We start from the raw sequence: 14,272 nt of genomic DNA on the forward strand, positions 1-14,272 counted from the left end.
TCACTTTTCCTGCACCGTCACTTCTGCCCCATTCACTGCTCCTGCCCAGTTCACTGCTCCTGCCCCGTTCACTGCTCCTGCCCGGTTAGCACTCCTGCTCATGCCTAATCACCGCTCCTGCCCCATTACTTTACTGCTTCATTACTTCTCCTGCCCCGTCACCTCTCCTGCCTCGTCACCTCTCCTGCCCGTCACCTCCCCTGCCCCATCACCTCTCCTGCCCCGCAAATCTCTCCTGCCCCGTCATCTCTCCTGCCCCATCACCTCTCCTGCCCCGTCGCTTCTCCTGTCCCGTCACTTCTCCTGCCCGACACTTCTCCTGCCCGGTCACCTCTCCTGCCCGGTTGCCTCTCCTGCCCTGTTGCCTCTCCTTCCCCGTCACTTCTCCTGTCCCGTCACTTCTCCTGCCCGACAATTCTCCTGCCCGGTCACCTCTCTTGTCCAGTTACCTCTCCTGCCCAGTCACCTCTCCTTTCCTGTTGCCTCTCCTGCCCCGTCACTGCTCCTGACCCGACACTTTTCCTGCCTCGTCACATTTCCTACCCCGTCACTTTTCCTGCCCCGTCACTTTTCCTACCCCGTCACCGCTCCTGCCCGTTCACTGCTCCTGCCTGTTCAGTGCTCCTGTCCGGTCAGTACTCCTGCCAGATCACCGCTCCTGTCCCATCACTTTTCCTGCCCTGTTCACTGCTCTTATCTGTTCACTGCCCCTATCCGTTCACTGCTCCTGCCGCTTACCGCTCCTGCCCCTTCACTTCTCCTGCCTCATCACTTCTCCTGCCCCGTCACCTCTCCTTTCCTGTCACCTCTCCTGTCCCGTCACTGCTCCTGACAGGTCAACTCTCCTGCCCCGTCACTTCTCCTATCCGTTACTTCTCCTGCCCGGTCACCTCTCCTGAGCCATTACCTCTCCTTTCCTGTCGCCGCTTCTGTCCGGTCACTGCTCCTGCCCAATTCACTCTGTGTACAACATTGACAAATTACACAAGGGGGCAAGTTCCCCACAGTACTCTGGGGAAGCTCCTCTGTAATCACTAACTCCAATCTCACTGGCACTTGAAATGCTAAAGGCAGAGGGTGGGTGCATTGTCATTCGAAAGGGGATAATCTGCCTCAATCAGAATGACAAGCTGTGAGAGCTCAAGGAGAGGCTGCCGCAGGGCCCGCCAACCGCCTGTGAGAGCTCAGGGAGGGGCCACTGCAGGGCCCACCCTCAGTCTGTGAGAGCTCAGGGAGGGGCTGCTGCAGGGCCCGCCCTCAGTCTGTGAGAGCTCAGGGAGGGGCCACTGCAGGGCCCGCCCTCGGTCTGTGAGAGCTCAGGGAGGGGCTGCTGCAGGGCCCGCCCTCGGTCTGTGCGAGCTAAGGGAGGGGCTGCTGCAGCCTCTGGAGTTCACAGAGAAGTGCAAGCCACCCCCAGAAGCTAAAAGAAAAAAGTTATCGTTTTAAAGTCGGACTATTCTTGCCATCCTGGGATGCTTTTTTGAAAGTAAGAAGTAGGGGAATGGACTCAAATAATTTTTAGAAGTAGGGGCACGCCGTGCCCTTCCGTTCCCGCCCACTTCTACCACTGATCCTGTGGCTCATAACCACATATCTCCCAGAGGAGCCTAACAATCAAGAGGAGAGAAGTGCACTGCCAAAAAGTCAGCACCAGTTTTCTCATTGCATTATGGTAGAGGCAGTTCCTGATGCTTATGAATTGCTCCCAACTAGAAGGATGTCATCAATGTTGGTGCAGCCAGTCTTGGATTTCTGGACATGTGCATCTGGCTTCTTGCCCATCTTCAGCAGAAAGTAGTACGTGGATAATTCAGAACTATTACTAGGACGAGGCCACAGCAAAGGGTTAACAAGCCAGGATGCTGTTATATTTAGTAAGTCCAATGATTGGAGGTGTATGAGGTCAGCACAGATCTGAAGAAGGCTGAAGAATATTCATTATACCCTCCAGAACCCTGCTGCTCCTTTTTGCTTACAAACCACCAACTCTGTAACTCACAGGGACATGCAGCAATAGCAACATTTGATGGAAACCACTGATTTATTGAGAAAAAAAAGAGATAGTGGCAGCAATGCATCGAAGCTATGACTCCTTTTATTTTTATTAATTCAGCAAGTCAAATTCTTTTCAGCTTTTATTGATGCATCCCACCTAAATAGTAATCTTGCTATCTTTTTCTGTCATAGAGGCAAAATGAATCGAATCAGTCATGAAAATGTGGATTTATACACCTTCATCCTAATAAACAGTGCATTTGAAAATTAGTAGAGGCCTGATTTAGGGTTTGTATGTTAAATATAACATAGCACTTTGCAGTGCTTATTTGTAAAAGAAAGAGTGCTAATGCCTGAAGCCTGTGGCAGGTGCAATTCAAAATTGGCACGCCCCCAATTTCAAGACTGGTAGTCTTAAATCCACCTCATGCCTCTTTAACCGCATGCGTGCGGCGGCTTTTTTCGCGCTGTGCGGCAATTTACAAAAAGCCGCGTTACATGACGAGCTGAGCTCGTCATGAGCATGCGAGCGGTGCAACTCATGACGAGCTCAGCTCGACATGAGCATGGAAGGGGTTAATCCACTACCACTCTCCCTGCCCCGTTATCTCGCTGTTGTAGGTTCATGCTTTCTCCATTTGTGAAGGTTTTTCCGTCTTTTACTTCTGCCTTTCAATTTATGTTTTCCCTCTCTTGCTCTTGGTAAATGTCTGATGCAAAAAAATAAGTGCTGGCCCCAAAAAATAAGTGGTGGTCACCCCATCAGCAACCACCGGCAACCACTGCCTCAAATTAAGCACTGCCAATGAGGCAGATTTAGCATCCGTTACAATTTTCTAAAATCCTAATGTGAACTTATTGTTAATTATCTATGTCTCTAGAAGTGCAAACAAGCCAATGTCCTCCCTTCTCGTAGCCTGAGACCTGTCACACTTTGCCACAGTGGTGGGTGGTTGACTCGCAGTTTATTTTCATGTTTCTTGAAGTGGAAAAATAATTGAATCAAAATGTCCACACTACCTATGGCTTGATTAAAAAAATCAAGTGTTGCTTTACATTGCGCTGGAAAACTGTCTATAGCTGAATGTAGTGTGGAGAAACAGCCCGTGAGTCAGCTTTGAGAATTAAAAAAAAACATATTGATGAACAAGGCAATAATGCAAAAGAGAACAAGCAGCAATTAAAGACTGCCTAAGTACTTTTCATATCCATTCAACTCTTGGGAGGCGCATACCTATTTTTGCTTTTCTGAAGAGTATTATAGCTATAACTCAAAAGAAGTGCAATCAATATTGCCGATGGTGTGGTGACTGACAAATATGTCACCTAAACCTTAATTAGGCACACTGTGGCATGTTCAGCCCCAGAAAGTAGCAAGAGACCTACTGTCGCATTCCTATCTCATGGTTCCTCGTGATGGTGCAACACTGACCTCACTATAGTAAGAAATGGCAAATTACAGGTGCTAGGTATTATGTGGGATAAAGTACCTCCTAGTGGTCATTGCTGGGGTATTGCAAGTGACCCAAAATAGATGAATGAGGTAGAAGTCGAAGTTCACTTAGAAGGTCATGGTCCTACAAGAAGTTCTACAATATACTTTTAATGTGCGGCAGATGATGTTATATTCCTTATAATACATGGTTATACCATCACACTTCCCACAAATAGCTTGAATCCTTAGTGTTTTGCTGTCTCATGCCGGTTGCAGACAATACGAATAGAAGTAGAATCTCTACTATGAAATTAAGCACACCAAAAAGCAGATAGTGTTTTTGCAAGAAAAGGTATTAGAATTAGTTTAGTGATAGGGTAAAACATGTTTTGTTTCAGATTGTGAATAAACATACATAGATTCTAGCTTTCCTTCACTGATCTATAGCATGGAAAAAATAAACATGGTGCCATAAATATTTCCCATTTGCCGTTCACTTTCTCCTTTTAGAGAAAAATATCAGAAGACACAGACCCACCTATTTTCCTGGTTTAACTACAGCTGTAGGCATGCTCCTCTCATTGCATTTCAACCTGGCTGCTGGCTTTGAAAGTAGGCATTGTGATGTCAGAACTCAACTGTAGTAACTAAGGGGGTCATTACGATGGCGGACGAGTCCGCCCGCCATCGTGGTGGGGATCGGGACCGTCCGCCATGCATTCGGCGGTCCCACACTCCAAATTAGGATGCAGGTGCCACCATGGCGGTTGCATCTTGCAATTTAATATTGCGGCGGGTGCTCCTGACTGGAGCACCCTCTGCGATGTTAAAAATGCAGGTTGTGCATTTCACTACACTACGTGGTTTGGTGCCTGCCAGGTAGTGCAGTGAAATGTACCCCCCAGTGCACCCACACCTCCCCCTAACACATGGGGCACAACGGGCCCCGAAACCAATCCCTGCCAACCTGTGAATGGCAGTTCAACCGCTATACACCTGCTGGCGGGGATGCAGCATTGTAAATGGCAGGCGGTGCCTACTAGGCACCGCCACCATTTTACAGATGCTGACTGCTCCTCCAGGCAATGTGGCAGATCTGAGGCGGGAGGTCTTTGCCATCCTAATTTGTCGGGGGGAGGGAAGGGGGGAATCGCGGTCTGATGGCAGAAGGCCCACCACTGCACGGCTGGCGGTGGCGGGCCTTCCGCTATCATTATGACCCCCTTATTTCGGGTGAGCAGCTATTTCATTTCTTCATTACTGGCGGATATGGATGCCACAAGTTAACTGTAATAAGGAAATTAGAGACTGGCTTTAATTAACAGATTGCAGGCTCCAGTACATTAGATTATCATTAAAGCACTTTGTATTTACTAAATGTAATTATTTGAATCAACAGCAAAAGAGTATTTATTTAAACCAATGGGTTAGAATACAGTTGTTCAGCCATAGTGAAACAGCTATACTTCTCTTATTAATCTATTTACTGCAAGAACATGATCTTGTGCATTGAGATACCAGAGGTAGTATTGATTCTTGGAGTCATGGTTCTACTCGCTTTTACCAGGACACATCAGTAATACCGAAATTAATTGCTATCAGTATACATTGATGCTTTCAAAGCTCCACATGTGAGATTGAATTGCATACTGTTTTTAAATATCTCGAATGGTGCAGGAATAGTGTCTGCATTATCACCTTGATGCAAAAGTCATCTCCTTCCGTGATGCTAATGGGAGTCCGCTGCTGACTGCTGTAATGGTTCCAGTCGTCTTTCGTCGGTCTCTTCCGGTTGACAACTTTCATGGGCTGTGCGAGTAGTGGGGAGACAGAAACACAGGTGAACAGCAAAAGCAGGGTTAGTGCCGTGAAAAGTGGGGGCTGCGTCATCGCTTACAGAGCATGCGTCAAGCGTGTGTCTACTGACGAGAAGTGAGGAACGCATCGACATAGGAAAAAACAATGCAACGGCATCAGTTAGGCACTCCATGACGAAGACTACAAGACAATAGAGTGTTTTTATAGATGACAGCACTACTCACCAATGCCTGGTACTTGCTGTTGAAGCCAGAGCTCCTGAGCTGTTCACATCTGCTTATCTCTTCCCCGATTTCGTCACTCGAAAAAAATTCACTTAACTTCTGTACACTAAAGAAAAAACAAAAGGTACGAATTCGTTTTTTGCAAAGAGTTCCAGCTTGAATTGAAGTAATTACTACCAGTTATTCCTCAAATACGAACTGTCCCCCGGATCTGTCTCATCCCTGGATCTGTCTGTCAATCTAGATGCATGAAACCGGCCTGTATCAACACACCAAGCCCTCTCATGGGCCCAGTTGCACCCCTCGTGCTAGTGCAGCACCTTGTGTTAAAGCTGCCATTTGGTAGTACCCATCCGAGGCTCACCCTCAGGTGGGAGAGAACACTAGTGAAGGTGCAGAGTTTTGAGAAAATAAAACCTGCACAGATTACCTCTCCTGTAACATTTTACTAACGGTGTGCTGTGAAAATAATGTTCAAAAACACCAACATACAAGGAAAATTGCTTTGCACATGTGTGCAGTAATGTTGGACTAATGCATGAAAAGACTAGGCCGCATTGACATTTTGCTTTCAAAAGATAACATAATGCAGCTTTACATTAATGGTCTTGCTAGAAACATAACATGGGATACTGCAAAGGTGGGTGGTAAACAGTGAGAAGTACATTTCGTGAAATTAATAAATGTCTGTGTTTTATTCATCGTAGAGAAACAAGTGGGCCTACCTTTTCTGCATGACAGTTGGGGTTGGAAAAAACAAATAAAAGCAAATAAAAGAACAGAAAATTGAGCTATGAGAAAGTACAAGAAGAAAAGGCTGATAACCTTCGAGAAGCGTTGTGTGTCTGCCAAGTAAACGGAAAGATGGCCGGGGGACCGAAGGGATATCTATAACCTTCTATCATGGAACCAAAAGTGGCAGACAATATGAGTGTAGAAATTTGCAACGTGTTGCACACCAGAGGAAATGAGAATTTGTGAAATGTGGTTAAAAGATGAGAAAGTTGTATAACAAAGAACGCTGTGAAAATCATGAACATGACAATGTGGTGTGATAGAACACTGCCTAAATCCGCCAATGAGAGACTGAGTTTCTGCAAATGTTTCAACTACTGCGGGTTGGACATATAGGGATATGCCTATATTTGGGGAGCCCTGGGGCTGGTAGGGAGGTATGTCTGCCCGAAGTTAGAGGGAGATCGCTGTCCGTCGGTTTGCTGAGAGAAGCCTAGCTGTTTCCTGCTCCTGTCCTGATCCCATTATATTGATAATCTTTATTCCCTGATTCTAACTCAGGGGACCCCGACTATCTGTGTGGGCATGGGGGTAGAATTTCTCTGAATTTCTTGGGTTAGTAAAGCTGCATAAATTCGTACATTGCATAATCATTTGCAAATGTATTTTTGTCTCTGAAACTTCTGTCTCTCCACCTATCCACTCCTTCATAGGAATTTTGTTCATTTGATATGAGTTTCACACTGTTTGCATTTGCTGATATTCTTTCTCTCTCCGTGAATTTTACTTTGTTTGCCTTGTGAACCTGTACATGATGAGCATTTATTTTTCACATTATTGACTTGATAAACTTGTTAATCTTACAGCGTTTATCTGTGTTTATTTAGCAAAACTAGATAGATGGATAGATAGATAGATAGATAGATAGATAGATAGATAGATAGATAGATAGATAGATAGACAGACAGACAGATAGATAGATAGATAGATAGATAGATAGATAGATAGATAGATAGATAGATAGATAGATAGATAGATAGATAGATAGATAGATAGATAGATAGATAGATAGATAGTCACTAATTATTGCCATCAACTTCTCAACTTTAGGTCCATCCACCAGAGGAAAGACAGTTGATATGCAGGCTCTGTTATGTATTTAGTGTGTCAGATACAAGCCTGTATTATAAACAACTGATTACGGTACAAAACTTAAACCCCAGTGTAACAGGGATTTCATAAGTTGGGTAAATGTGCATGGGCATTTTGTTTGTGCTGTCATTGAATATCGATCCCAGATTGGGTGTCACGCTGGATCACTGGTGTCGTCTCTGAGGAGGCTAAGTGATGCTAAGTAATTATATACTGTACCTCACAGGGTTGGTACCCAGCCCTTCTGTGATGTTCATCCCCCCTAAATCGTCCCCATTTTTAACAAAGGAAGCAATCAAATTACATTTGGAGGTGAAAAGCAGCAACACCTAGAATACACATACCTGGCCAAAGGCACTATCCATTCTGGTATACCTCATAGAGAGGAAATGTTTATGGGCATTGGAACAAGGAGATTTCACCACACAAGGTAAACACTCTCATAGATATTCCTTGTAAAAGTGTGATTGATGCGTTGAATACTTATAATTTCTTCATGATAATCTATTTTTGCATCTAAAGATACTATCTTTCCGGTAAGCAACTCAAGGAATGCAGAATGTCCGAAGTTGTTGTACCTATGGCCTAGATGTATCAAGATTCCATTTTGCGAATCTTAAATAGCGATTTTTAGCGAATCGCTATTTAGAATTCGCAAAATGGAATGTATGTAAAAAATAGCTTTTTTTAGCGATTCCTTTTTATTCCTTATTTGCGAATTTGCATTTTGCGAATTCGCAATTAAGGAATAATTTCCAATGCATTCCTATGGGTCAGGAGGCCCATAGGAATGATTGTGAAGGAATTCTCAAATTGCGAATTCGCAATTTGCTAATCGCAATTTGAGAATTATTTCAAGGGTGCAGGGGTGTCTCAAAGACACCCTGCTGCACCCCTGAAATGTACATGTGTGTGCATATGGCGCACATACATGCCCAATGGGCATGTGTGTGCGTCACATGCCACCTTAAAAAATGTCAATTTGTGCATTTTTAAATGAATTCGCAAATTAACATCAACTACAATTTGGTGTTAATTTGCGAATTCTTAAACAAAATTCGCAATGTAAAAATGCTACATACATTGCATTTAAGGAATCGCAAAAATTGTGATTCCTTAAATGCTATAGCAAATAAGGAATCGCAAATTTTTGCCATTCCTTATTTTGCTAATTTCTCATACATCCCAAAAGATGCAAAATGTCCGTTTGCGATTCGTAAAGGCCGAAATTCTGCTAATTTCGGCCTTAACGAATCGCAAAAGGCTTGATACATCTAGGCCTTAATGTTTAACAAAAGGTGTGTGTTTCAAGGGGATTGACGGAGAAGTAGTCAGAGAGAAGGAAAGGAAACGAGGTTGCACTTAGAAATTCTAAAGGGGGTTATACAGGTGTAAGTACCCTAATACATCTCTTTACGCTCCTTTTGAGCATCTTATGGAGAATTACGTTATATTTAAAAAAAGGGAAAAATATATTTTGACCCTTCTCTCATTTCCTGGCCTTAATCATGCAAGTTATTTGCAGTGAAGTGTTTCTAAATATGTACATTTAGCTATATAAGTATGTAGCAGAAATATATGTGAGTGCAGTACGCACATTTCCTAACAAAACTTACGAAACTAGGTAGCAACATGCGTGGAAACATAAATGGTTTCTGAATAATTAAGGTACTTGGACTCGTAACCTTTGCCAAAAAAACGGGCGACTGACCGTAGTCCTATAAATGGATGAGTGAGAGGGAGATTTCAAACCGGAAGTGACCTTTATGTACTAGCCATTGCTGACTCCAACATGTTTGTGCGTGGTAACATTGCTTCCCAGGAGCAGTGTAAATAAAGAGCAACCTCAGAGGAGGTTTCCAATTCAGCTGATACAAAATCTACTGTCCGACAACCAGAACCATCTAGGACCATCTAGTATGAAGGAAAGGCTGCACAATGTTCTTGGACTGTTGCTACAGGTTCTAAAAGAGGAGAACTATCCCCACCTCTGACTGGGCCAAAAAAGATGGAAGAGCACTACCAAAAATTCCACCAATAAACAATGAAAACACGAATTGCACTTTTAAAGTTGAAGTTTATCACTATAATTAATCTAAAAGTTAATTTTAAATAAAACTTTGCCCAAAAACACCCCAACATTGTGATTTTGAGAACCAAGCAAAACCAAAGGGGATGATGGATGGCGTGTTAAACATTGCAAACACTCATCCCCAGTCAACTGATCTGGGTTTAATCCATCATCATTCTTCAGCTCACTCCGCCACCCCAATTCAGACATGGCCATATGCAAATCAGTCAGACCCTGGGCCTCATGGGAACAGTCCAGCCCCAACAGCCAAGCCATGTCTTCTCTGGACCGGAAACAAGCATCCTGGGACCGGTTTCTGGCTAATCAGCCGTCATCAGCCAGGCTAGCTTGAATCCAGTGGGAAAGTGAGCAAGGGACCCACGTCTGGGCATACCCTACCAACTTAGGGCAAACAAAGCGAAACCAAAGGGGACTCCAGTGGTAAAGTGAGCAAGGGACCCACGTCTGGGCATACCCTGCCAACTTAGGGCGAACAAAGCAAAACCAAAGGGGATGATGGACGGAGTGTTGTACATTGCAAGCACTCACCCCTAGTCAACTGATCTGGGTTTTATCCATCATCATTCTTTAGCTCGATACGCCACCCCAGTTCAGACATGGCCATGTGCAAATCAGTCTGACGCTGTGCCTCATGGGAACAGTCTAGCCTAAACTGCCAAGCCATGTCTTCCCTGGACCGTAAACAAACATCTTGGGAACCATGCACACGCTACCCGTAGCTCATGCCGGCGTGGTTCCGTCACGAGCATGGCAGCACCGCGCTCACCCCTACTCCTCCCGCGCCGCTGCAGAATTCGTGGCACGGCCAAGGGGTTAAACCCAGATCAGTTGACTGGGGGTGAGTGTTTGCAATGTCCAACACTCCGTCCATCATCCCCTTTGGTTTTATTTTGAGAACCAACCATAAAACTCTGTCTAAGTGTAGTCTGAGGCCATTCAAGGGCAAACATGGCAGGTGGATGCAGGTCCTGTACAGAAGGGGATGACCACCTATCGAGGGTTGGGCACAGAGACATTTTTTAAACCAGGCTTTGTGGCCAACCCTGCAAGGCACAGCCGAAAGAAATGTGTATTGGGTTGTCTGCACCTGCATCTTGGGTAAAGGGCCTCGTTATGGCCAACCAACCCCCAATGTACTCAGTTGCACAACTGGTTTTACCGACCCTTGAAGGTTTGTAGACTTGGCCTCTAACGTGGTTTGGAGGATGAATGTGTATAGAAATATAGTGAAAGTTAAAAAAAAACTAAACCCTATAGCACACAATATCCAAGCAACCCATAAATCGCACATCAATGCAATGTGATGAACTCATAAAATGAATTGAAAAAATACACCTAAGCAAAAACTGAAAATTAAATAACAACACAGACTCAAACCACAAAACTATCTTATTTTCATAGTCCTCTCATTAATAGTGCTAATTGTAACGCAACATGTCATTTCACCTGTTAGATCATTTGAGTTATTTGCAATTGTATCTGTCACATCAAGGGTGACGTAATGGACTTTGGACTTAGTGTCCAAGTTATGGTTTGTATGGCTTGTGTGCAAGTATTGGATGGCAGAAAGAACTGCAGCTGCAGATTTTCAACTGCGTTTTCAGGGGGTTTTCTTCAGTTTTGATAACTGTACTTTAACTGTGGATTTTTAAGTATGTATACTGATGAACAGAATTTAATATTCTAATAATTACCCGTGAGTAGTGTGGATTGGATATAATTCATGCAAAAAGAACAATTGATGTACAGAATGCTGATCAATGTCAAACATTCACCCCAGTACAGAGATCTGTGCCTGAATCCATTGTTGTTTTGCTCCCCATGCAATTCCAGTTTAGACCCAGCCGTATGCAAATGAGTCTTGACCTTGTTCCCCATGGGAACAGTCCAGCCCTAACTGCTAGGCCGGGTCCTCACTGGACCTGAATTAAGCAACCTCTCATCAGGCAGGCTAGCTTGACTCCAGTGGCATGGAGAGCATGGGACCCATGCCTGGGCATACCCATCTCACTCGGTGTGACAAATGCAAAAAGAACACTTGAATGACAGAATGCTGATCAATGTCAAACATTCACACCAGTACATAGATCTGGGCTTAATCAATCGTTTTTTGCTCCCCAGGCTATTCCAGTTTAGAACCAGTCACATGCAAATCTGTGTTGACACTGTTCCCCATGGGAACAGTCCAGCCCGAACTGCCAGGCAAGATCCTCCCTGGACCGGGAACAAGCATCCTGGGACTGGTTTCAGGGCGTCATCAGGCAGACTAGCTTAACTCTAGTGGCATAGAGAGCACAGGATATAATTCATGCAAGGCAAAGCCTTGTGTGAGGCATGTCTCCCCTCCCTGCACAATAACAAATTGCATATACTCATTGAGCTTGTGCATATATATTTTATGTTGTGCTTTTCTTTCAAGAGTATTATTTATAAACATGGTTATTGAAGATGACTCAGAGAACAATCCAAATTGCATAGGCCAATAGTGTGAAGCTGTGAGTCTCTATGGTGATCTAGGTCCAGAAGATACGGAAGATGTAGCTCTTGTGTGACAACAACATGGTGTTTGACCTTTTCCCGGAGGACTATGAGTGTGTGTTTGTGTTTATTGCTACACTTGCTCCAAATATTATTTTTTGGATGCACCAACCCAGGCTTCTCACGCTCTGTCTGGAGATTGAGTTGAGGTAATTTCCCAACCTTAAAGTGGGTTTCACAGGCCGCGGATTCTAATGAAGACTCACATATCACTTGTTGTGTAAATTCTTATTTTTTATCATCACTCAGCGAGTCTCACAAGCAGGGATGGGGTTGGTCCTGAGAATGCCTCTACACTTCTTGTTTGAAGGTACCTTTTAGATAGAAACATGTTGACCTCAAAAAAAGACTTCTGCCTTTCACCAGGGCTAGGGGCCAAGGCCTGCTAGTCTCACTGTTGGGTGAGCAAATATCACCCAGGGAATCCAAGACTACTTGTCCTGGAGTCTAGAGGACCAGCACATGACTGCTTGCCAAGACCAGTGTACCGTGTGAGAACGAGGAGAGCGTTGGAGGGAGCAAGGTCCAGTGGGAAGCCCTGTTGAGTGCACTCCCTGTGTGAGGTGGGGGAAAAGGCTGCTGCACCAATGAGTTCATTGCCTGTGTGCAGGACTGAGTTAGTGACCTTTGTATGCCAGGAGAGAACAGCCGTAACAATAGCCAGTTAAAAGACTGCAGTGCGGTAAGGGCGGAAGGTTTGCACAATAGCAGTGTGTTGACCCAGTATACCAGGAGCGGCTGCTGTGGTATAGACTGCTGTGCTGTACGGGTGGAAGTCTTGGCGGCAGTAGTATGGATAATGCATATGTCAGGAGAGTTCACTGCGGTAAAGACTGCAATGCAGTAACACTTACCCCACAGGAGAAGCCAAAGAAAGCTCTGAATGCTGCATGACCGTGACTGCGAGGGACAGAACCTGAATCTGCCAAGTGCACCCAATGAGTACGCTTGCGGTTGAACCACCACAGGAGCTGCAGTGAGCACCTGCGGACAGGGTGCACCCCAGGACTCTGAATGCTTCACTTCTGTCAGAACAGGTAAGACTTGTTTCAGGCCTAACGGCCCCAGGGGAACTTGCTGCTAAATCAAGCGCGTGTGCAGTGGTACATTATTGCCTTCAAATTGCTCTATTCTTCCTTTGTGTGAGTAGCAGTAGAAATAAAATACTTCTCTTTTGTTATAAAAGTGAGTATTTGACTGGACAATGATTTATTGCTGCTTCGCGCATTTTGAGTTGTACACCTGTCTTCACTAATCTGTATCCACCCCTCCTCCCTCCCCCCAAGAGGAAGTCATGAACTGCATGACCATGCTTACTACTGAGAGTCAAGCGCCGAATAGGTACTTGGCCCAGTTGCTCAGAATCCATAGTAGGCAGAACCCCGGAACTACAGGAACAAAAAGGCCTCAGTCCCCACGATTGGGACCAGTCGACCCTGTGTGCCCAGTGGCCTTTTCAAAGGGGTTCTGATAGATTGAAATGCCATTTTATACCAGACACTACTGATATTTTACTATACCTTTTGGTTTATCGCCCTTCAGGGACCAGGGCAAATTTTCTTGAAACATGGGGTCAGATTTTAGAACCCTATGCTATTATGACACATTATACAATTCTTGGGGATTTCAAATTCCACCTTGATTGTAACCTGAACACGGATTCAGTACACCTTCTTGACCTCATGAAGTCCATGGGTTTTGGGCAACTTATTCACTCCCCCACACATAGGGCCAGCCATAATCTGGACGGCATTTTTTTTAATCATAGCTATCTTAAGTTCAAAACAGTTTTGCCTCTTAGCTGGCTGACCATGGGCTGGTTGAGTTTGTTATCACCTTTCCCTCCTGTACTAAAATTACGTTTAATCTGCCTCCTAAAAATATCTTCAGTGGAAAAATGCAAAAGGTTACTGCCATGGACTGAAGGAAGGCTCTGATTTTAAACTCGGCCAGTAGCCCGACTGTTTATCCTATAACGGCTAAGGGCTTCCGTGATTGGAGTACCACTGCACTGGACTCTGTTGCTCCTATTAAATGTTGTACCACTAAGAGAGCCAAACCCTCAGCCCCGTGGTTCTCAAATGAACTTGGAACTCTTAGGCAGCTCTGTCGCAAGCAACGACAGAAGTGGCGGGCAGCCCCCTGTTTATAGAAAAAATTGACACAGAGTTCCTTGCTGAAGGATTATAAGCATGCCATCTTCCAGGCAAAATCCCAGTATTTTTTTGAGAAAATTAGGACTGCCGATAATTCATCTAGCATGCTTTTTAAAATCATTAAAGA

The 14,272-nt window shown here is 44.6% G+C and overlaps 1 protein-coding gene across 3 annotated transcripts in view; it reads right to left on the reverse strand.

Annotated features, from left to right (window-relative positions):
• Positions 1-14,272, reverse strand: part of ABCC8 (ATP binding cassette subfamily C member 8) — a 1,340,683-nt gene that overhangs the window by 698,108 nt on the left and 628,303 nt on the right. For 2 of the 3 annotated variants that reach the window (XM_078681060.1, XM_078681059.1), the window contains 2 exons: positions 5,473-5,578; positions 5,129-5,239 (listed from right to left, as the gene is read on the reverse strand). In XM_078681060.1, coding sequence (XP_078537186.1) covers positions 5,129-5,239; positions 5,473-5,578 — 217 coding nt within the window. The remainder of the gene's footprint in view (positions 1-5,128; positions 5,240-5,472; positions 5,579-14,272) is intronic. The other variant, XM_078681061.1, reaches the window with a different exon arrangement.

The sequence above is a fragment of the Lissotriton helveticus genome, chromosome 3_1, assembly GCF_964261635.1.
Source record: "Lissotriton helveticus chromosome 3_1, aLisHel1.1, whole genome shotgun sequence".
Classification (NCBI taxonomy): Eukaryota; Metazoa; Chordata; class Amphibia; order Caudata; family Salamandridae; genus Lissotriton; species Lissotriton helveticus.